The sequence below is a fragment of the Podarcis gaigeae genome (assembly GCF_964106915.1).
Source record: "Podarcis gaigeae genome assembly, chromosome: 7".
NCBI classification, from domain to species: Eukaryota; Metazoa; Chordata; class Lepidosauria; order Squamata; family Lacertidae; genus Podarcis; species Podarcis gaigeae.
Genome location: NC_139683.1, coordinates 88,529,715 through 88,553,711, shown reverse-complemented (window position 1 = coordinate 88,553,711; position 23,997 = coordinate 88,529,715). Strand labels below are relative to the sequence as shown.

At 42.6% G+C, this 23,997-nt stretch overlaps 1 protein-coding gene across 1 annotated transcript in view; it reads right to left on the bottom strand.

The window, feature by feature from the left end:
- SORCS2 (sortilin related VPS10 domain containing receptor 2) overlaps positions 1–23,997 on the bottom strand; it is a 127,895-nt gene that overhangs the window by 6,116 nt on the left and 97,782 nt on the right. The window contains exons 18-26 of the mRNA XM_083748570.1: positions 23,143–23,314; positions 19,634–19,820; positions 17,878–18,011; positions 10,766–10,889; positions 10,245–10,357; positions 8,275–8,400; positions 5,991–6,090; positions 5,393–5,492; positions 2,973–3,130 (exon numbers count right to left, since the gene is read on the bottom strand). Coding sequence (XP_083604696.1) covers positions 2,973–3,130; positions 5,393–5,492; positions 5,991–6,090; positions 8,275–8,400; positions 10,245–10,357; positions 10,766–10,889; positions 17,878–18,011; positions 19,634–19,820; positions 23,143–23,314 — 1,214 coding nt within the window. The remainder of the gene's footprint in view (positions 1–2,972; positions 3,131–5,392; positions 5,493–5,990; positions 6,091–8,274; positions 8,401–10,244; positions 10,358–10,765; positions 10,890–17,877; positions 18,012–19,633; positions 19,821–23,142; positions 23,315–23,997) is intronic.

The following is a 23,997-nucleotide window of genomic DNA, read 5'->3' as shown; positions in this document are numbered from 1 at the left end:
AGAACAACCTATAATTAAAAATCTTTTTACAAATCTACTTTGCCCCTGCCCCTGAAATTATTTGTGCAGACACCCATGTGCTTGGGAAGTTCAGCTAAAATATATAACACAGATCAAGAAATATACCACCACAGCCTCTGTGGTTAAAGCAGAAGGTTTCCTTTTGAAAATGGAAGTTTGGTCCAAATGAGGAGAACAAAAGAGAAAATAAATGCAAGCAGACAATAGCAGGTGCTTAAAATGAATTTGAGGCGCAAATTGCTAAAAACATAAACAATAACAATGAATTATTTAAATACATCTGAGGCAGGAGGCTAACTAGAGAAGTGGGGGGACCCTAGAATGACAAGGTCAAAAGTGGGCTAAAAGAAGAAAAGGAGACTGTAGAAAAGTTGAATGAATTCTTTGTGTTCGTCTTCACAGTGGAAGAGGCAGCGGAGGCAGAACAAAGCCCTTGTGACTAGCAGCCATTGCTAGTCTTTCCTTCCATGAATCTGTATACAGTGGTACCTCGGGTTAAGTACTTAATTCGTTCCGGAGGTCCATTCTTAACCTGAAACTGTTCTTAACCTGAGGTTCCACTTTAGCTCATGGGGCCTCCTGCTGCCGCCGCACGATTTCTGTTCTCATCCTGAAGCAAAGCTCTTAACCTGAAGCACTATTTCTGGGTTAGCGGAGTCTGTAACCTGAAGCGTATGTAACCTGAAGCATTTGTAACCCGAGGTACCACTATACAGTCATTCTCTTTTAAGCTGTCCAAGTTGCTGGCCATCTCTGCCTCGTGTAGGAGTGAGTTTTAACTACACACTGCTTGAGGAAGAGCTTTCATCTATCTGTCCTGAATTTGTGGAATTCACTGAGTCTCATTGGATGTCGCTGAGTTCTAGTGTTATGAGCAAGGGGGGAAATACCTCTCTGTCCACTTTCTCAATGGCAGGCATCATTTCATACACTTCTATTATGTTGCCTCTTACTTGCCTACTCTCTGAACTCAAACACCCCAAATGCTGCTACCTTTCCTCATAAGGAGTTCCTGGTTGCTCTTTTCCTTTTTCAACTCTGCAATATTCCTTTTGAGACGAGGCAAATAGAACTGTACACAGTATTACAAATGCAGTTGAACTATTGATTTGTGTAATGGCATTATATCAGAAGCTTTATTTTCCTTTCCTAATTATCCCTAGCAGGAAATTTGCCTTTTTCACAGCTCAACATCTTTGTTGACCTATACACTATGACCCCAAGGTATCATTCCTGGTCAGTCAGAGATGGTTCAGACCTCATTAGGGTATATGTGAAATTGGGTTTTTTTCTCTTCACATGCACCACTTTACACTTGTTTACATTGAATTCTATTCGCCATTTCACCACTCATCTTTTTTGGAGCTCTTCACTACCTCTTTTTGTTTTAACCACTTTGCATCATTAGCAATCATGGCCACCCCACTGCTCACCCCTAGCTCCAAATCATTTCAGAATAAGTTAAAAAGTATAGGTCCTAATACTGATCTTTGGGGGACTCCACTTTCTACATCCTTCTGTTGACAGATCTGTCCATCTATTCTTACTTAAACAATACCTGATACAAAAGAGGAGCCTGCCTCTTATTCCATGACTGCTGAGCTCACTCAGGAATCTTTGGTGAAGTAGTTTCTCAGCTGGATCACCACTATCTCTATGGTATTGACACTCTAAAAAGGAGTGAGATGGGATGTATCCTTGCAGAAGCCATGCTGATTTTGCTTCAGCGGGGCTTGTTCTATATGCTTGCTTGTTTTATCTCCAACTAGTATTTCTACCAGGACAAACATTAAGCTAATTGGCCCATGATTTCCAGGCTCTCTTGCCACTCCCTGTAGCCCCAATCCCCTTTTTAAAATTGGTGCCACGGTGCTCACTTTCTAGTCCTTAGGCCTTCAGATTCACCTCTCCCTCAGCAGTGAGTAACTAGAATAGGAAGTAACCCCAGTTAAGCTAACAGATTTAGCTGTAGTCACTTTTTACAAGAACTAATAAATGTCAACCTAATTGACATATTTTATATAGTATTAAATGTTACATTACTTCAGCATATACTTTTTAAAATCAATGTTTCCATTAATTAATAAAATATATAGATTGAATAATCCAGAATGTATGTTTAATGCCACATCCACACCTTGCCTTTAAAGCACATTTACAGTCATACATCATGTTATGGACGCTTCAGGTTACGTGTTGTTGGGTTACGGACTGCAGGAAACCCAGAAGTACTGGAACGGGTTATTTCCAGGTTTCGCCACTCGCACATGCGCATAAGCGCCGAATCGTGCTGGCGCAGATGCGGCGCTTCAGGATGCGAACACTGCAGGTTGCGGATGTGCCTCCATCACAGATTACATCCGCAACCTGAGGTTCCACTGTATAGCACTTTAACAGTCATGGCTTTCCCCAAAGAATCCTGGAAACTGCAATTTACCCCTCACACAGTTACAATTCCTAGCACCTTTAACAAACTGCAGTCCAGAGGATTCTCTGAAGGAAGTATGGTGTGGATGTGACCTTTGGTAATTCAGAATTCAGATATGAATAATAAAGCTGCTGTGGTCCACAATGACCACAATATAATGAAGAACGCCACTCAGGCTGCTGGTACATTGGAAATGCATTTCCAAATGGTTATGGAACTGAATCAAACAAATGCTTCCATAATCAATGTAATTAAAAAAGAAAAAGTGAGTCGCTGCCATATAGTGCTTGTCAAGCATACTGTTAGTAGTGATTTGCCCCCAACACCACTGCCATTATAATTTTCCTTATTTTATTCATTCAGCACTTGGGTCCTAAATAAATATTTGTTCCCATGGACTGACATGTGTACAACATAGTTTTTTGGATGCTGCAATAATATAGCAGTTGATATTATCGATTATGAGAACCCTTTTGAGAGCCGAGCAGAAATTTGCCAGTAAAGAAAGAGAAGTTGTACTTACCTCTTGCATTTCCCAGTGTTTGACAATCGAGATCATCATCAATAAACTCCTCCCCCTGGATGATATTTTGGGTGTCCTCTCTACGGTTTACAGGGTTGGTCATCTCTTGTTCTTTTTCATTTTGCATCTGTGCATAGACATTTCTGCCTGGTAATTTCCTTAAGAGTACAAGACAGGATTGTAATGCAATGTTGTACAGTGCTGCCCTGATCCACAAATGGGTGTGGATAGTACCAGCTCATTAAGACTCAATTGGATTGGCTAGAAGCACCTTTTCATGCTGATGGGAATGTACTTGCCAACCTAGAAACACCTATTTTTTGCATGCTACTATAGCCAGACTAGGACCTGAATCAGATGTTGGCAACCTAACGCCCATGGACTGGTTCTGGCCCATGAGCTTCTTGGAACCAGCCCACGTCCATTCCATGGATCGGCGTGCAGATTCCATGCTTTGGGGGGGGGGCACCATTTTTTTTCTCGCCACGGGAACTGACTTCCAGGTCAGAAGAGCGCCGGAAATAGCGTGTGTGCTATTTCCTCCATCTCAGAAGAGTGCCAGAAACAGCTTGAGCACACGCATGGGCGCACACACTCCGGCCCATCGAGAGGTCTGCCGGGGAGTGGACCGCCCCAGCCTCAAAAAAGGTTGCCGACCCCTGGCCTAAATCTTTACCTCCAAAAGGAATGTTTAAAAGGTGCATTGAGGCAAATCCCTGGTTACGAACATAAAAAGAGGCCTGCTGGATCAGGGCCACGGTTCAGCATCTTGTTCTCACAGTGGCCAACAGAATGCCTGTGGGAAGTCTGCCCATGGGGCACACCACACATGGGGCGCATTCTGTGTCACCTGACACAGTTCTATATGACTTGGTTGTGCACAATCAACATGCAGGTACGACTTGATGTTCTGCTTCTTCCCTGATGCAAGCAGAGATACAAGCGAGGAATTGTCAATTAAGCTTGGCTTCCTGTTACATCTGAACCCATAGTCATGTTTCGTTTTGCCCAGGTTTGTTTCTCTATTTGCATCAGGGGAGGAGCAAAGCACCAGGCTGCACCTGCGCGTTGATTGGGCACAACAACCCGGAAACAACGGTTGATTGTTATGTGTCAGTATAGCCAAAGAATAGGAAGAGTTCAGCGTCCCAACCCTCAGTTCCACAGAACTCTTGCCTCCAACTAGGGCTGGATAGATCAATCTATTTCCATTCTGTGTCAATTTTTCAGGTCTTCATTGATAGGTCCATTCCATTTCTGCATTTATTTGTGATTGTTCATTATTATCTCAATGTGCACATTTATAAATATATGTTATTTTTAAAAGTTTAACACATTTTTGTGTATTTTACTTGAGTTGAGAACTACTTTTGAAGGATAGTTATGTTCCTCCTTCCATTTGGCAAGTGTAGATCAGGTTGTTTTGCACCAGAAAGTGAATTCTTCAAGCATCCCCAGATCTAACCTAGTGTTTGTGACATAAGCTGACTATTAAAATGATTTGTTTAGCCCTGAAGTACTCTTCTCATTTGTATTTCCAGTGTTATGATTGCTCATTGCTCACTTAAAGGAATTGAACAGATTGCTCGTTTCCTGCTTACTCATTATTATGAACAACAGATCTTTAGTAACTCAGATTGGTACAGCTTGTGACTATAATTAAAGTGAAATGAATGCTACTGTCCTAACTCTACAATGCTGATCTTAGGAAGCTGAGCACCAGCAACCCCTGAAAAGATGCTTGGAAGCACCAGGTTCTGCTCTGCTGAGTTTTGGTAGAGAGGAATGACACCAACTCACCAGATACTCTTACTTTTCTCATGTTGCAGCAGAGGGAATAACAGTCACATCAACCACTGCAAACCATTTTGAAGTCTGGTCATACCGTGTCATTCAGGACTCGCCCCCCAATTACTTGATTAGGCAAGGGGGTATTTTTTACTTTTTAATTTCTGGACTGAAAGGCGTCCACCTGGGATGTGGGGCAGGAGCCGAGCACAGCCTGGGTGGGTGGCGGCAGGGAACAGAACGCAAAGCCACTGGCACTTTTTTGCCCTGCAGGCACAGGAGTTCTGAAGCTGCTACACATCATGGAAAAATCATTTTCCCACAGCCTTTACTCACAACGTTTTGTACAGGCAAAGTTACTTTCAGTTTAATTTTTTAAAAATCTGTCCCTACTGTGAATAATATTTTGTTTCCTAAAAAGGGGAATTATTATTATTATATCTGTTTAATATCTGTTTTGGAAGCTATTAACATACCATGAGAAGTTTATAATAATTGGGTTAGGGAAAAGATGTTGAAAAAAAGGTGAAGATTTTTTTAAAAAAGAAAAGAAAAGCTTTTCCTATGATTTCCAGACAACTTCTGCTTTATAAACATATTCTGCATATGATGCCAGATATAAAATCACTTGCCTTTTAAACTTGTAGAGGACTATAGCACCTACAGCCACCAGAGAGATGACAAAAAGGGCCATGATCGCCCAGTACCCTCCTCCTCCAATACTCTGAGAATCTGAAACCAAAGGCACACACTGTTAAATTCAATCCTGAGAACAATCAACCATCCTCTGTATGTAGCATTAGTGTAGATACTTTTTTTAAAAAGTGACCCTAAACTGTATCCACTCTTGTCCACAATGCAGTAAAGTCAATGGGACTAAGGTCCTGGGAAGGGTATAGCCCTTGACTTAACTGCAATTCCCAGCACCCTTCACAAAGTCCCAGGATTCTTTGGGGAGGCCATATGCTTTATGTATGGTGTGGAAAAGATCTAACTCCCCAGGCCTAACCTCATTTCTGGACTCAGGGAATCTTCACTTCAATAGGATTTTCTTCCATATAACATTTAAGAGCAAGATTTAAATTTTATTCAAAGTGATTGTTTTAATTGTAATGATAGGCTGACTGGTGTGTGTGTATGAATTCCAAACCAATATGGAGCTTCAATATTATTTTAACTTAAACATGAGAGGAACATCAACTAACTGTCAAAAAAGGATACAAATTTTACCTGAATCAGAGCTAACTAAGGTCACAAAGACCCAGTGTCCTCCTCTCATGAAGAAACTGATGTTATGGGCATTCAAAGATTGCTTAATAGCAGCTATTCTCTGGAAACATAAGAGAAACTGTATTAGGCAGGTCCTACCTTCCACAACCGCCCAAAGGAAGTCATTGCTTGTGTGGAGTTATTCACTGTTGAGTTGCTATGAAAATTCAGCCAAAAGTAAAATTCAAAATGAAGTAGGGGTTTCTTATACAGTGGTACCTCGGGTTAAGTACTTAATTCGTTCCGGAGGTCCGTACTTAACCTGAAACTGTTCTGCACCTGAAGCACCACTTTAGCTAATGGCGCCTCCTGCTGCCGCTGCGCGATTTCTTTCTCATCATGAAACAAAGTTCTTAACCTGAAGCACTATTTCTGGGTTAGTGGAGTCTGTAACCTGAAGCGTATGTAACCCAAGGTACCACTGTACTCAAATCTGGGTTACCCACAGCAAATTTTGAGGCAAAACATTCATCTATGAGAAGGCAGTGAATCCTGATGCTGCAGAATCTGAAATAATTGCCATTAATGCTGATGGCAAAAGATGAATATTTTAATACTATAGGGGCCCTGTGACTTCTGAAATATTGATTTTGTTCAGTGGTAGTCACAAGGACTTTTCACTTCATGCTTCAGCTGCAAGAGCACTGAGGCATGATTATGCATCCAGTAACTGCCCATATTAAAAAAGAAACGATAAGACAAGACAAGACTGAGCAGTGTTTGTCAGGCTGATATCTGTCTCAATTCAGCGTGTACAGTATTTGGGGCACAGGTTTTTTTTTATGTAACATGATACCCTCTCCAAGGCTAATGCCTTGCACTCTTTCCAAGGAGGAGAAGGAGAATCATAGAATCATAGAATCATAGAGTTGGAAGAGACCACAAGGGCCATCGAGTCCAACCCCCTGCCAAGCAGGAAACACCATCAGAGCACTCCTGACATATGGTTGTCAAGCCTCTGCTTAAAGACCTCCAAAGAAGGAGACTCCACCACACTCCTTGGCAGCAAATTCCACTGTCGAACAGCTCTTACTGTCAGGAAGCTCTTCCTAATGTTTAGGTGGAATCTTCTTTCTTGTAGTTTGGATCCATTGCTCCGTGTCCGCTTCTCTGGAGCAGCAGAAAACAACCTTTCTCCCTCCTCTATGTGACATCCTTTTATATATTTGAACATGGCTATCATATCACCCCTTAACCTCCTCTTCTCCAGGCTAAACATGCCCAGCTCCCTTAGCTGTTCCTCATAAGGCATCATTTCCAGGCCTTTGACCATTTTGGTTGCCCTCCTCTGGACACGTTCCAGTTTGTCAGTGTCCTTCTTGAACTGTGGTGCCCAGAACTGGACACAGTACTCCAGGTGAGGTCTGACCAGAGCAGAATACAGTGGCACTATTACTTCCCTTGATCTAGATGCTATACTCCTATTGATGCAGCCCAGAATTGCATTGGCTTTTTTAGCTGCCGCGTCACACTGTTGGCTCATGTCAAGTTTGTGGTCAACCAAGACTCCTAGATCCTTTTCACATGTACTGCTCTCAAGCCAGGTGTCACCCATCTTGTATTTGTGCCTCTCATTTTTTTTTTGCCCAAGTGCAATACTTTACATTTCTCCGTTAAAATTCATCTTGTTTGTTTTGGCCCAGTTCTCTAATCTGTCAAGGTCGTTTTGAAGTGTGATCCTGTCCTCTGGGGTGTTAGGCACCCCTCCCAGTTTGGTGTCATATGCAAATTTGATCAGGATGCCCTTGAGTCCATCATCCAAGTCGTTGATAAAGATGTGGAATAAGACCGGGCCCAAGACAGAACCCTGTGGCACCCCACTAGTCACTCTTCTCCAGGATGAAGAGGAACCATTGATGAGCACCCAAGAAAACTACTGATGAGCACCCAAGAAAAATAAGAAAATTGGAATGTGAATCTAGGGCCAATTCATACCTTACTATTGCAGCCTAATTGGATGGTTGCTTCCTATACCAGTGCTGCACATCCCCAGATATTAGGAGTGTGCATACAAGACCTGTGTCCTGGGGGCTCCAGTCACATAGAAGAGATGTAGTCATACTGAAGCATCAGCTGTTAGAGGAAACATGTGACAGTTCCCTCCTAAAATACCTTTAGGCCCTTCAAAGAGTGATTCTCTGCTTTGCTAGACATGTTGCAAAATTACACAGTGCTCTTAGTTTAATAAGGAGTGAGACAGTCAATCTGTATTGTGCTCTAAATTAATATTCATCTGTCTTCTTACCTTATTGCTAGACATACTTATTTTGCTTTTGGTGTGGTTCATGGATAGAAGCACATGTAAATCTGCAGTTGTGGGCAGTCCAGGTTTTACTACTGTAACAAGACCTTCTTCAGGTACACCTGTTTCCTGAGGGAAGAGAAACCATTCAGAAATGGACTTGGACTGCATGGCTACCTTTGTAATAAACTGCTCTACTATAGCTCCTTAAAAGTGATTTGATTTGATTTGTTTCATGCCTCACATGAATTAGTCAAGGTTTGGAATAACTACTAGAGAAGAACAAACAAACAAACAAATGGATGTAATAAAGAATAAATAATAATAGGAAGATTTAGGCAATTTGTTTTAAAAAGTGGGAAATAATTATTAAGTTCAAGTGCCTTGTAGTTTCACCAGTGCCTTATTGCTTGCACTAATGACAGATTTAGTGCTGCGTGCTGTATCATCATCATCATCTAATTATTTATACCCCACCTTTCCCCCTGATGGGACTCAAGTTGGCAAAGATTCCCTTTTTTCCACCCCAATTTTAACAGATGGTTATGCAGTCTGATCCATAGCTGTCAATTTCCCCCCCTTTTAAAGGGAAATTCCCTTATTCTGGATAGGATTCCTCGCAAGGAAAGGGAAAAGTTGACAGCTATGGTCTGATCTTATGCATTTACACTATGTTCAGTCCCATCGTATTCAGTGAGTCTCTTTCATAGAATCATAGAATCATAGAATCATAGAATCATAAGAGACCACAAGGGCCATCGAGTCCAACCCCCTGCCAAGCAGGAAACACCTTAGCTTTCCTAGCTAAGTATGCAAAAGATTGCAGTTCCATCTTCTAACATGGTAAGCGATATGTGTGTCTGTGTGCACCTTGCAGGGCAAGGTGGGAGATCTATTTATTTATTTAGTTAGTCATTTTATCTTGCTCAAGGCAACTTCCAACTGAACAACCAACAAAACCCCATTGCATAGTTATATCAAAACCGGAGGCGGGAGGTGGTGGAATATGTATATATTCTTTTTAAAAAAAACATTAAAACATTTATTCAAAAGTTGCAATACAGCTTTGTCCATTGCCATAGTATCATAGAATGATCATTCTAATCCTCAGTCCCACATCACTGTCATGTTGGCTTGAACCCAAACAACAATGTCTGGCTAGACATTTTTAATTGATATATCCCCTCTATGATGATGATGACATTAAAATATCCTGTTCTTCTTCAATAAAAGAGAAAAAGGGAGACCAGATCGTGTCAAATGTATCACATACCAATCGCTGATGGTATGTGAGGCGTTTTGATAGAGCAATGCTCCAGATGTTATTAACCCAAACCTCTATTGGTTTATTAGAGGTTCCTTCCATCGTTGAACAATAAATAAATAAAAATCTGAATGTGAAACGTTTTCTTGTGAGGTGGTGATATTGAAAATTATAGTGATGTAGGTAATGTGTCTGAAATTGAGCAAAACAATTAAGTGAAATACTGATAGGAGGTGAAACATAACAGATCAAAATCATTTTTGTATCATAAGTATTCCACTATTCTTTTTACGATAGGCAATCCTCTCAAGCCAGTGACAAGTATTTTAAGAAAATTACTCCCAAATAATGAGTTAATCATATTCCTCTCAAGAGAAGTCAATTTGTGCTTGTTATGGATCCTTGCTGATGTACAGTATATCAAAGCGTTGTTTTCACTTCCTTTCTTTGTTGCTTGAGCCCTAAATTATGTGCCATAATTTCAAATCTAACTCTTAAAACCTTGATAACTTGATAAATAAATAACGTAAAACCACATTCTCCCTGAAAAATGTCTCTACTTCATTTAAAGAAACAAAGGGAACAAGAAGTAAAACCAAAACCCAGTTATGTCATCCTGCTGCACTAACTCTATATACAAGCTTATCCGAAGCCTCCACATTCCCTCCGTTCCATCTCCGCTAAACAAATTTGCAAACCATCAGAGCACCTTTGCAATCTGTTGTGTTACAACACGGCCAACATCTTCCCGCCAGGCAGGTATGTTTGGGTTGTATAAGTCCAGGTGTTCAGAAAACCTTAGAGGAAGTACTTGAAAATTATCTGGAAAAAGGAAGATAGAACTTAAAAACAAATTTTGTATACATAAAAAAGCAATTCTGGATTTGCACAAAAGTTTCTCTGCACAAAGCTATTATGCAAAATAAATATTCTATAACCACGGTCTTTATCTGAAAATTTCCACAACAGAAAACAAGCAACTAAGGGCAGAACTACATAGTACATGAACACACATGAGTAACAAAACCATGACAATCACTGGAAGAGTAGAATTAATTCCCCAAAGCTGATTGTGTGCCAGGATTTGTTATGTTCACAGCTGAAGCACCCACAGACTTGTAAATATTCAGAAAAGCCCAAACTTTAACCCAAGCTGTCTCAGCTACAATAGGATGGAAGTGAAAGAATTTGCATAGTTGAAAATATATATTTGAAAGTTAAGTGTCTCACCCAAAACCCGGACAATCTTGGAATCCTGAAGCATGGAGTTCCCACAGGAAGCCTGAACTGTAACTCTGACTTCCCCCACCTCTGCAAAACTGGTTACCAAAAAATTCTCCAGTGACAGAAGTGGCTAAAAAGAAAGAAAGAAAGAGGAAAAAATAAGCAAAGCCCAAATGTTCAACTAAGAGCTTTCATCTTCAAATTGAAGGGGGGAACAAACCTGGGGACAATTTTCAGGGGAAGCAAAATTATTTGAAACATCTGAGGGAACTTCCCATTGGCGGCAGCGATGGTGCTAATCTTTCTCCCCACTTTTAACCCTTTTATAAAAAAAGTGTGTCCACGCCACATTTGTCAGCAGAGGAGCTTCCCTTGATCACTACCAGCTGGCAGATGCCATTTTTGTTCCCTGCAATGTCTCGGACGCAGCGTCATTCCAGGACATTATGAAACAAAAACAGAAGCCAACAGGTGGCAGCCGCCAACAGAAGCTCCAATGCCTATGAGCAAGGGCACCAAAAAAGGTCTTAAAAAACCAAAAAGAAGACTGCCATTGCTAGCACCAATTCACAAAAGCCTGCAAATGGCACGTGGAATAGGGGCCATTTTCTTTCAGTCCTAGAGCAGAGGGTGAGGAATAAATGAAGGGTGAAGAAAAATGCTGACAACATTGCAACTGTGGAAGCATAAATATTTCATATGGTAACAAACTGTTTGATTTGGTCTAAGCAGGGCTTTGTTTGTGTGAGGATTCACCAGGGCATTACCCTGGAACTTGTATTTGCTGCCAAGGCTCAACCCCGGAAAGCGCTCCTGGGTATTCTCTGGGTAGCAGCAGACTGCTCCAAGGCATCGGGGATTAGCAGCAGAAGATCCAAGGTCAGGCAACAATTATTTTCAGAGGCGCATGCGTTACATTACCTTGTTTCTTCTTTTTTAGAAATTCATATGGGAAGCTGGATGCTGCATGCAAATGTGCATAACGAAACCCCATCAGTTTTTGAAAAAAAGAAGAGCTTCAGGAACCTGCAATTTTGAGTGGAAGGACAGCAGAGGAGGAAAGGCGCTTAATCCTTTCTCAACTGGCTCCAAATCCTCCTATGGTGACTTTTCCAGTTCTGAACATGTTTATTCTGCAAACATGCATCTAGAGCACATGGCAGGGGGAAGCAGTTTGGGAGGGGCCGTTCTGAGCAGAAAAAAGTAAATAAAGCAGCTTTCCCTCGTCCCCTGCTGCTACTTTCCTCAAAATTGCAGCCTCCTGGTGCTGCTTTTAATTTTAATTTTTTTTTTTTTTACATACATACATACACATCAAAATTATCTATGTATCATCAGGTGCATGTTATCCAGAACAAGCATGAGTAGAAGTATGAAAGATGTGAGACACTAAATTTTAAGGAAAATGCAAAAATATTAACTATATTATGAAGGAAATCAGAATGTATATTTGAACGGAATAAAGAAGGAAGACGAACACTTTAGAGCTGGCAAAAAAGCATAAAAACTAACAAAATACCAGTTTCCTTAGACAAAAAAGCCTTTCCTCACTGTCTGGCATGATGTTGTATCTGGGCAGGCCCCCAAACTCCACTTGGTTTCATGAGTCATTTCAGCCATTTCCAGTGGGGGTTTTTTTTGGGGGGTGGGGATGACAGTGCACAAAGGGCTGGTTTCCAGAGCTCCCAAGCAAATGTAACACCAGTACAAAGATGCAAGCAAAATCGGACAGCTGACATCATAGCCAAAACCAATTCCAGTTTTGGATCTGCCAAGAGATTGCTGTTTGAATTACTGTATTTACTCAAATCTAATGTGCTTCTTTTATGGCCAAATCACGTTGCGAAAATTAAGGTGTGCATTAGATTCAATGGCACATTTACATTTACCAGCAAACAATTTTTTTGGTTTCAACGTTCTGAAAATTGAGATGTGCATTAAATTTGGTGGTGCATTAGACTCGAGTAAATACGGTACCTAAATTCTTTCAGTTGTTTCAAAATCTTACCCAATTGAAATGAGCAGACAGAACATTAGCCAATGAGGGAAAGGGCTAAAAAACTAGCCAACTTAAGAAAATAAGCTTTTGATACCTAGGTCGCATCAACATCATACATTTAAAACATATTTAAAGCACACAGCTTTCTCCAATGAATCCTGATAACCGTGGTTTACCCTCCACGGAGCTACAATTTCCAGCAACCTCAAAAAACTACAGTTCCCAGGATTCTTTGGACAAAGCCAAGAAGATGCTGCGGATGTGACCAGAGTGGGTGCAGCCATGAGGCAGGTGAGGCTGCTGCCCCAAGGTGCTTCAGGGCTGATTTGGGACAATATCACAGTGATTTTGGGTGAGATTTCACCAAAAATTGACGTGCCCAAAATTGGCATTGATGGTGTCAGCCCTTCACCGGTGGTAGATGGGGCAGGTTGCGTGGCAGCTGCGGGAGCAGGTCAGTGATGGCAGGAGCCATGAAAGTCGGGCAAAGCAGCACTTCCTGTTGATCTCCAGTGGAGAAACGGGACAAGCCACTCCTGGAGGTGACCTTAATGTAAATGAAGTCTGTCTGTATGTGCGTAAGTGACAACGATTCTCCCTTCTGTGATTTGTACACGGGAAATTGAACACCCACATCAAACAGGTTGCTTGAGAATGGGCATAGTTTTAAGAAGCTGGACAGGTTAAGTTGGCCAAAGTAAGACATGAAGCCAATTTCTATCAGAGCATCTAAGGTGTCCTCTTACCCTCTCATACACTGAATTCCTAATAAAAATATTATTTACTCTTTATAAAAGGATTATCACTCTTCCATACTGCTATACTTTGTTTGTTCCTAAATTTATTGTTCTAGCCAAAGGCCATGACAAACTTGTAGCAATAGTATTACTAAAATAATACAGGTCATACATCCATAATATAAGCCAACATCCATGATGTTAAGAGAGAGAAGTTACCAGACACAACAAACTCAAATCCAATTTGATTTGAGATCAAACCTCTGAATTTCCACAACATTTTATAGCAATTTTCTCTAACTCCCTTTCCCTGATTTTTCCCCAGCCCGTGTATAGAGGGCCACTATCTGTGTTACAAAACTATTATTGTCACTCTAAAGAAACATCACATTTTCTGCTGGCGTGTGCTAGCTTGCTTGTGTGAACAAAGGCTTCAGAACATGATCTCTTGGGTCTCTACATAAGGGGCAGGCTGGCAGATCACGAGTGATGTCTTCCACCTGAGGTCTGTCTGCATATGGGACCTTATTGTAGTGACCATCCAAGACCGCAGGGCATCACTTGGAAATGCAGCTCAATAGAGGCATTTCTTAAGGAAACTGGTGAGAATTTGTTCAGGTAACTAGTTCTAAAATGCTCTGTTCTCAGGAATGGATATCAAGGGGGAAATTGGTGTTTCTAATTAGTTGCAGGTCCCTTCTAGATTCTATCCAGAAGAGCCAATTCCTTAGTTGACACTTATCCAAGGTTAATGCTAACCTTAGTTCTGGAAAATGATAATAGTTTAAAATCCTAAAGACCCAAAAGGTCTTTATAATTGTGATTACTCTTGAAAAAAAAAGGAGTTGCAGTGCTCAGGTACTGGAGGTACAAAGGATACAGGAGACAAACTTTTGTGTAACAGAATGGTATCGCATAAGATTGTGATGTTTCTCATATGTGCTACAAGAATAAGAAGCAAAGTTTTAAAACAGGGTGGTAAACCTCTAAACCCCTTCATGGATCACTGCCTTGCCGTGGCGAAGGGGCTTGAAGAACTCAGAGAAGCTATGAACTATGCCGAGCAGGGCACCCAAGATGAACAGGTCATAGTGGAGAGTTTTGACCAAACGTGATCCACCTGGAGGAGGAACCGGCAAGCCACTCCAGTATCCCTGCCAAGAAAACTCCATGGACAAAGACAACAGGCATATAAAAGATATGACGCTGGAAGATGAGCCCCTCAGGTCGGAAGGCGTCCAACATGCTACTGGGGAAGAGCGGAGGGCAAGTACAAGTAGATCCAGAGCTGATGAAGCGGCTGGGCCAAAGCCGAAAGGACGCTCAGTTGCGGATATGCCTGGAAGCGAAAGGAACGTCCAATGCTGTAAAGAAAAATATTGCATAGGAACCTGGAATGTAAGAACCATGAACCTGGGTAAGTTGGAGGTGGTCAAAAATGAGATGGCAAGAATAAATATTGACATCCTGGGCATCAGTGAACTAAAATGGATGGGAATGGGTGAATTCAGTTCGGATGACCATCATATCTACTACTGTGGGCAAGAAACCCATAAAAGAAATGGAGTGGCCCTCATAGTCAACAAAAGAGTGGCGAAAGCTGTACTGGGATGCAATCTCAAAAATGATAGAATGATCTCGATACGAATCCAAGGCAGACCTTTTAACATCACAGTAATCCAAGTTTATGCACCAACTACTTGTGCTGAAGAAACTGAAATTGACCAATTCTATGAAGACTTACAAGACCTTATAGAAGTGACACCAAAGAAGGATGTTCTTCTCATTATAGGGGATTGGAATGCTAAAGTAGGGAGTCAAGAGATAAAAGGAACAACTGGCAAGTTTGGCCTTGGAGATCAAAACGAAGCAGGGCAAAGGCTAATAGAGTTCTGTCAAGAGAACAAGCTGGTCATCACAAACACGCTTTTCCAACAACACAAGAGACGACTCTACACATGGACATCACCAGATGGGCAGCATCGAAATCAGATTGATTATATTCTCTGTAGCCAAAGATGGAGAAGCTCTATACAGTCAGCAAAAACAAGACCTGGAGCTGACTGTGGCTCAGATCATCAGCTTCTTATAGCAAAATTCAAGCTTAAACTGAAGAAAGTAGGAAAAACCACTGGGCCGGTAAGATACAATCTAAGTCAAATCCCTTATGAATACACAGTGGAAGTGAGGAACAGGTTTAAGGATTTAGATTTGGTGGACAGAATGCCTGAAGAACTATGGATGGAGGCTCGTAACATTATACAGGAGGCAGCAACGAAAACCATCCCAATGAAAAGGAAATGCAAGAAAGCAAAGTGGCTGTCCAATGAGGCCTTACAAATAGCGGGGGAGAGAAGGCAAGCAAAATGCGAGGAAGATAGTGAAAGATACAGGAAATTGAATGCAGATTTCCAAAGAATAGCAAGGAGAGACAAGAAGACCTTCTTAAACGAGCAATGCAAAGAAATAGAGGAAAGCAATAGAATGGGAAGAACCAGAGATCTGTTCAAGAAAATTGGAGATATGAAAGGAACATTTCGTACAAAGATTTCCACAATAAAGGACAAAAGTGGAAAGGACCTAACAGAAGCAGAAGACATCAAGAAGAGGTGGCAAGAATACACAGAGGAATTATACCAGAAAGAAATGGATGTCTCGTATACCCCAGGTAGTGTGGTTGCTGACCTTGAGCCAGACATCCTGGAAAGTGAAGTCAAATGGGCCTTAGAAAGCACTGCAAATAACAAGGCCAGTGGAAGTGATGGCATTCCAGCTGAACTATTTAAAATTTTAAAAGATGATGCTGTTAAGGTGCTACACTCAATATGCCAGCAAGTTTGGAAAACTCATCAGTGGCCAGAGGATTGGAGAAGATCAGTCTACATCCCAATCCCAAAGAAGGGCAGTGCCAAAGAATGCTCCAACTACCGCACAATTGCACTCATTTCACACGCTAGCAAGGTTATGCTTAAAATTCTACAAGGAAGGCTCAAGCAGTATGTGGACCGAGAACTCCCAGAAGTGCAAGCTGGATTTAGAAGAGGCAGAGGAACCAGAGACCAAATTGCAAACATGCGCTGGATTATAGAGAAAGCTAGAGAGTTCCAGAAAGACATCTACTTCTGCTTCATTGACTATGCAAAAGCTTTTGACTGTGTCGACCACGGCAAACTATGGCAAGTTCTTAAAGAAATGGGAGTGCCAGATCACCTCATCTGTCTCCTGAGAAATCTCTATGTGGGACAAGAAGCTACAGTTAGAACTGGATATGGAACAACTGATTGGTTCAAAATTGGGAAAGGAGTACGACAAGGCGGTATTTTGTCTCCCTGCTTATTTAACTTATATGCAGAATTCATCATGCGAAAGGCTGGGCTGGATGAATCCCTAGCCGGAATTAAGATTGCCGGAAGAAATATCAACAACCTCAGATATGCAGATGACACAACCTTGATGGCAGAAAGTAAGGAGGAATTAAAGAACCTTTTAATGAGGGTGAAAGAGGAGAGCGCAAAATATGGTCTGAAGCTCAACATCAAAAAAACGAAGATCATGGCCACTGGTCCCATCACCTCCTGGCAAATAGAAGGAGAAGAAATGGAGGTAGTGAGAGATTTTACTTTCTTGGGCTCAATGATCACTGCAGATGGTGACAGCAGCCACGAAATTAAAAGACGCCTGCTTCTTGGGAGAAGGGCAATGACAGGCCTAGACAGCATCTTGAGAAGTAGAGACATCACCTTGCCAACAAAGGTTCGTATAGTTAAAGCTATGGTTTTCCCAGTAGTGATGTATGGAAGTGAGAGCTGGACCATAAAGAAGGCTGATCGCCGAAGAATTGATGCTTTTGAATTATGGTGCTGGAGGAGACTCTTGAGAGTCCCATGGACTGCAAGAAGATCAAACCTCTCCATACTGAAGGAAATCAACCCTGAGTGCTCACTGGAAGGACAGATCCTGAAGCTGAGGCTCCAGTACTTTGGCCACCTCATGAGAAGAGAAGACTCCCTGGAGAAGACCCTGATGTTGGGAAAGATGGAGGGCACAAGGAGAAGGGGACGGCAGAGGACGAGATGGTTGGATAGTGTTTTCGAGGTTACCAGCATGAGTTTGAGCAAACTGCGGGAGGCAGTGGAGGACAGAGGTGCCTGGCGTTCTCTGGTCCATGGGGTCACGAAGAGTCGGACACGACTAAACGACTAAACAACAACAACAACAACAAACCTCTAAAAGTTGCTGGATTACAAGTCCCATTATATCTGCCTATTAGCAGTGATGGCTGGGGCTAATGAGAGTTGGGGTCCAGCAACATCTTGAGAGCCACAGGTTAGGAACTCCTGTTTTAAATATTGGAGAAGTCAGAATTAATTACTAGTCAATACCTGAAGGTTGTTTCCAATCCACCAATAAAACAGTGTAAAGTTAGCGTTTCTGGGAAAGATGATGGCTGTCAGGTTCACCTTCTGATTTTTGCCAGTAACAGGAACTACTTCTAGCTGTAATGCCTGCAGTGGAGCTAAAAAAAGTCCCTATCATTAATTAAGAAACTATTAATTTATCAAGCACTTCAGGTTCTGAAATCTTTAAACAATTCATCAGCAATATCATACTGAAGCGCTGAGAGACATAAGCAATGCATTTCAAGCAAATCCCACATTGCCAACAGGTTGAGGTAAATGGCCAAAGCCAAGTGGTTAATCAGTTTCCGGCAGCACTTTCTCTTGCATGCTAGAATATATAAGAAAATGGTCACTGAATTAACTCTCATACAGAATTAAATTTGAGATGCTCTTGCTTGAAAGTTGAGCATGTCCACTCATAGCGTTAAGGGACCCAATAAATATTTGTGACACATTGAAATTTTCATCAAGAAAAAGAGAAGTGGATTTTATTATGCTTACAAGTAGGAAGCAGATTTCCAAAGCCCCTCATATCCATGTTTAAGCAGCACTGAACACACCAACTTTGAAAGGCCTTTAAGGCTTCAGAGAATGGAGACACTATGAAGTAGCTTAGCCTTCTGCTTCGAGAAAAGGAGCTGTGCAACCCCCAAAATTGACAGACCAAGTTATAGTGCAACTCCCTAACCAGACTGAGCCAAAATATTGGCAGAGTCACTTTCAACACCCTGTGGGACCAGAGAGTATGCAAAGAGATTTTGCTTCAGCTTCAACTTAGTGGGATGGGGAAAGTTTCTCCATCTTTGCCAGACAACCTCCGGAATTGCACATCTGAATTTCTGCCAAGTCTAGGAAGCGTCACAGTTCCCTGGCTGAAAAATCAGCTTTCAGGAGGTTTTTGCAAAGATCCTTCTGTGTCCAAGACTTGGATGAAAAACAGACCAACTTCCAGGGGTGCTTTTATGGTTAATAAAGAGAGCAAAGGGGGGGAAGTATAAGAAGACTGCTTTGGTGCAGCTCTGCTAAGTGGGTGAGGGTGTGATATCTCTCCATCATCTGCCTACCACCAGCTTCCTTATCCACCTCCTCTTTTAAAAGCTTAAGTCATGGTGACCGACTAGACAATCTCTGTTCCCACACTAGTTTGATGCTAGGGCAACAAAACAGAGACTGGTTCGAAGATTCAATAGCAAGAGCATCTGATGGACTTGTGTTACTGAAAGACTTTCCACACTATCTGTTTTGCATATCACCACAAAACAGACTGCACAAGAGGTACTACATTGACAAATAGTAATGTTGTAGCACCTAATGGTATGACCTAATGGTCAGGGGTCCCTTTCCCCTTTACCTAATGTTGTAGCACAGGGATTTGTGCAAAGCAGAGCTCATGCGCCACCTGTGTATGCTTCCATTGATTTCTAGCAGGTGGGCTTGGGTGCTGAACAGCTTTCAGGGATCCAGCGTACTGAATAAATGTGTCAGAGATCACATATGATGGACTTCTTGCAGTCCCTGACACACCAACACACCTTGGGTTCATAAACAAAAAGAGCATTTAGCTGGTCAAATTTAGCTGAGTCCCTGCTTCTTTCTGAAGTGACAAAAGAATTCATTTCACAGGTTGCCAAGACTGAACTATGGCAATAGTAGTATGGCTATGACTACTTCTACTGCTACTAAGGATGTTGATGACAAAAGACTAGAGAAGAATTAAGAAAAAGAGGTCAAGACTTACACTGAACCTGAATAAACACAACTGCTTCGTCTCGGCCTGCAGCATTCTCAGCTATCACTGAGACCCGGTAAATCCCAGGGTTTGCATAGCGGTGTTGTATGGGTTCACCTGTCAATGTGAGATTCACATAGATGGCCTTAACACCATCGCCAAGGTTCAGCTGATACTTGGTGTTTAAAATATCTCCCTATGAAAAGCCAAGAACAGCAAAAATAAGAGACAGGTAAAAGCAAAACAAAGCCACACACACATTTGCATTCAGCTCTATCATAAAAACTGACACTGGGAAACAAACAGAATTAGTCATCAGGAGGATTAATAATGCCAATTCTTTCATAGGGCAAAAGATGATTGCTTTCATCTCTTTTAATACATAGACATTTGGAAGATTCTTAAATAAATCAGATGAAATGTGTGAGAATATTCCCTGGAATAATGCCTGTTCAGCATTCAGAATGTGGGAGTTCCTATGAATTTATCCATGCTTGGCTTGGATTCAAATGTCAATGAGGACCCTCCTCAAAATGGGAATCAAGTCTTCCAACCCTCAAACTTCCTCTCCACGCTCTGATCAAAATCAAAGTGTTTGGGACAGTGTCATGCAGAACAACAGAAATAAATTAATCATCCAAGGCTCTCCCTCAGATTCAGATTTTTCTGATTGTTGTCCCCAGCTCAGGACACTTTGGAATGTTCCCAAACCAACCTGAGGGTCTAAAAAACTGGACAGTGAAAAGTTTATTCCGAGTTACATGAATTTCAATGGTGAGAATGAATATCTGGCAACATATCCTAGTCTTATTCCAAACTCTACCAACCTGTCATATTTTGAAACACCTACATCTAAGCCAATAAAGCCTCCAAACTACAAAGCCCCCATGGGGGGTGGGGGTGGCTCAGCTGCTCCTGATCTCTCAAAATATTATGCAGCAGGCCAGATAAGGTATCTGATAAGCTGGGCACAACACTAGAAAGAGATTATCTCAGAAGCAAGAAGGCCCTCTCTCCCCTTACACCAGGGGAAACAAGCCCAGTCACTCTCTCAAAACATAGATTTAACCCCTTTTTGATGTACACCATCAATCAATAAATACATAATCCTCCTCTTCCTATGGAAATTCACCATTCCCACTGTGTGTTGATTCCACTAAAATACTGGATCTTGATGAGGAATGATCCATCAAAGAATACTGCCTGAGGAGGGAATATTTCTTTTCTTTTTGTTCCTTGGTAGAAGCCCCTTCTGTTTCTTTTCAGAGGGTGATTCAGCATTGCTCTAGATCAGGGATGGGAAACCCTGTGGAACTCCAGATGTTGTTGGATCCCACCTCCCATTGGCCCCAACCAATATGGCAATGGGCAGGCATCATGAGACTCTGGTACCAGAATAGTGGCTGAGGAAGCACAACTGCAGTCCCGCACCCTACACTTGGAACTGGAGTGGTTTTAGCAGCTCTTCCCCTGCATGGGGAACCGGATCAGAACTGGTGAATATGTGGGTTCCCTTTCCCAAGTTTACGCACTCTGTAAAGCTTTGTTACAAGCGCCACAACAAATGTAAGCCCAGGAATTTGGGGTTTGCCCTATCTCCCCAGAGGTTTATATAGGGTCAGATGTCTTCTGGATGAGGATGTTCCTAGATTACACACCCTATCTTTGACTTTCCCTAGCTTATTTCACTCTGGGGCAAGGTATGCCATCCCACACAGGCATGTTCCCCACCGCCACATTCCTTACACAGAAGGCAACTAGCAGTTGGCTCTTACTTCAACACTGGCCACAAGACAGCAGACTCCACTGCATCTGAGGGCAGCAGGCTAACCCAGGAGACCCAGGACAGGACAGACACAGAGAGGAGAATGGGTGAAGGACTCAGAAGGAGTAGCTATAGGGGGCTGCTGCTACTCCTCCCTGCCCCCTCACCAACATTCCCCAACCTGAGGCAGCTGCATCATTTTAATTAATGCTAGGGTTGTCTTGCAACCCTTGTCCAGCCTTGATATCAGGAGAGCACAGAGAGTAGGGCTGCCTGTAGCTTGCCACTCCTGCTCCATCTCAAGAGAAGTGACTCTGCAGTGTTCATAACAGCATGGCTTTGAGGGGGAAAACATCGTGGGGGAAGAAAAATAAACCGGGAGTACTTTCTGGAAGAAGTGATATTTGGATAATCCAAACAAAGAGCCATTTTCTTCCTAAAACATGTTAAGAAGAAGTTATGTGAAGACAGCAGAGGGGATTAACAGCAAGGAAAAGCTCTGCAGCAAACTTCCTTCCACATTAACTGGCAGGGCTGGATCTGGGAGGACAAGGAGTTTGAAAGGAATCTTTCCCCAGAAAGAATTGGCCAAGGTTCCTACCCCCCACAACCCCAAGTGGAAACTCTATCCTGAAAGACTAAAACACATGTCCTGCTTCCAAATGAAAGTTGATCCCAGCTGCAAGGATCATGGGCAAGTCCGCTTACCCCCTTTTAGGTAGGGGTGCGGTGGCTTTGCAGGACGGCCAGCACCTCCACCACACTGACAATGAAGGGTCTGGTCCCTGCTGAGGCGTGAGCTTCGGTTTGTGCTCCCAGCTTGGAATCCTGCTCTGCGCCAGCCTGCCAAACTGGCCAATGGCAGACTGGCACACAGAGCTGGGCTCTCCAGGAGCGGGCCAAAGAGAACAATCAGGCTTCCCTCAGGTCCGCTCCCTGGGGATTTAAAGCAGCCCACGCCTGCCCCCGACACCCAGCTCTTCCTCGTTGGATCAGCCCACCACCCACACAGGTAATTTTGCATTTACTCATTGAATTGACCTTCCTATGGCTGCGGTAGCTGTTGTATTTTCATGGCTGGGTAGGAGAACTGGCTATGACTTGGAGGTTTTGCCTACCTCGTAGCAATCATCACAACTTCAGCAGTTTAGGCATTGAGTAACCTTAGTCTTGATTGGAGGGGGGTTGTACCCCCGCTTTCCCCTCCAGAAACAGGGTATCCCATTAAAGGGATCTGCGATGGAGTTGCTTTTGTTCATTTGCCCAGACAGTGGGCTTGGGTCTCAGTGCTCCTAGAGGCAGGGATCCCTGCAGGGATCCCCCCAGTTGATGTAAGGAATCCCTGCTGCCAGATTGACCCTGATATCATTTCCCATAGGCAGCTCAGAAATTAAAATGCTTACTCAATGTCTATGCCAAACCACTTCATCTGTAGTCAATAAAGTTGTGGCCTGATTTGATCCCATTCAACTGTGTGGTCTCTTTGACTGGTAGCTCAGTTGAGTGGAGGAGTGGGGAGTGTGCGGCCTGGGGCTGCAATGGGTGCCACTGAACTGCCCCAGTTAGCAAATACTACTATGGGGAATGTTTTAGAATGTGTTAAGTGTCCTGGTATTGGAACCGTCAGCACCTGAATTAATATGCCTTTTCTTCTGTGGTTAACAAATATGAGGGCCTCACGCCATTGCCCAGCTTGCCCATTCACTAAGCAGATGGGAGACAAATATCTACAGAGGCAGGAAATTACAGTTACCTGTTCTTGTTTGACAATGAAGGTGACATCTTCTCCGGGCTTAACTGCAAGGCTCTCCCCTTTGATGCTTATCTGCAGTCCTCTGGGAGCAGTCAGAGGGCACAGATGCTGAGATACGTTTTGCTGCAAATCCACACCACCCTCACATATATTAGATATAACTTTGCGATACCTGTAGAAAAAATGGAAATAGAGAGCATATCTAAGTGCACAATGGGACTGTACATCAAACACAGCATGCATCATAACTTGGAGGGATCTGATCTCTCCCCACGGATGAGGCAGGAGGAAAACAGAAAAAGAACCAGACCAAGGTAACCAACAGCACAATCCAGAAACACAGGAAGCTGTGTTATACTGAGCCAGACTGTTGGTCCGTCTAGCTCAGTTTTGTTCAGACTAACCAGAAGTGGCTCTCCAGGGTTTCAGACGGGGGGCATTTTGACCCCTAGCTGGAGATTCCAGGGATTGAACCTGGGACGTTTTGCAGGCAAAGCACTGGGCTATAGCTCTATTTGGATGTTAGTCCCACCAAGGTCAATTGGTCTGGCCTCCACATAAAGCCACATCCACAACATGCATTCAAAGCAATAAGATACCCCTTCAAACTGTCATGGCTTCACCCAAAGAATCCTGGGAACTGTAGTTTGTTAAGGGTGCTGAGAGTCTTAGGAGACCCCTATTCTCTTCCCAAAGCCATAACTCTCAGAGTTCCCTGAGAAAAAGGTTTGTCTGTTAAACCAAACTGGGAATGGCTAACAGCAACCTTTCAATATCCATTTAGAAAGGATTAACTGAAGAAAGGAAGGAAGCTATGGGGCTGCTTTCCACAGCAGAACACTCCCCCAAGTACTT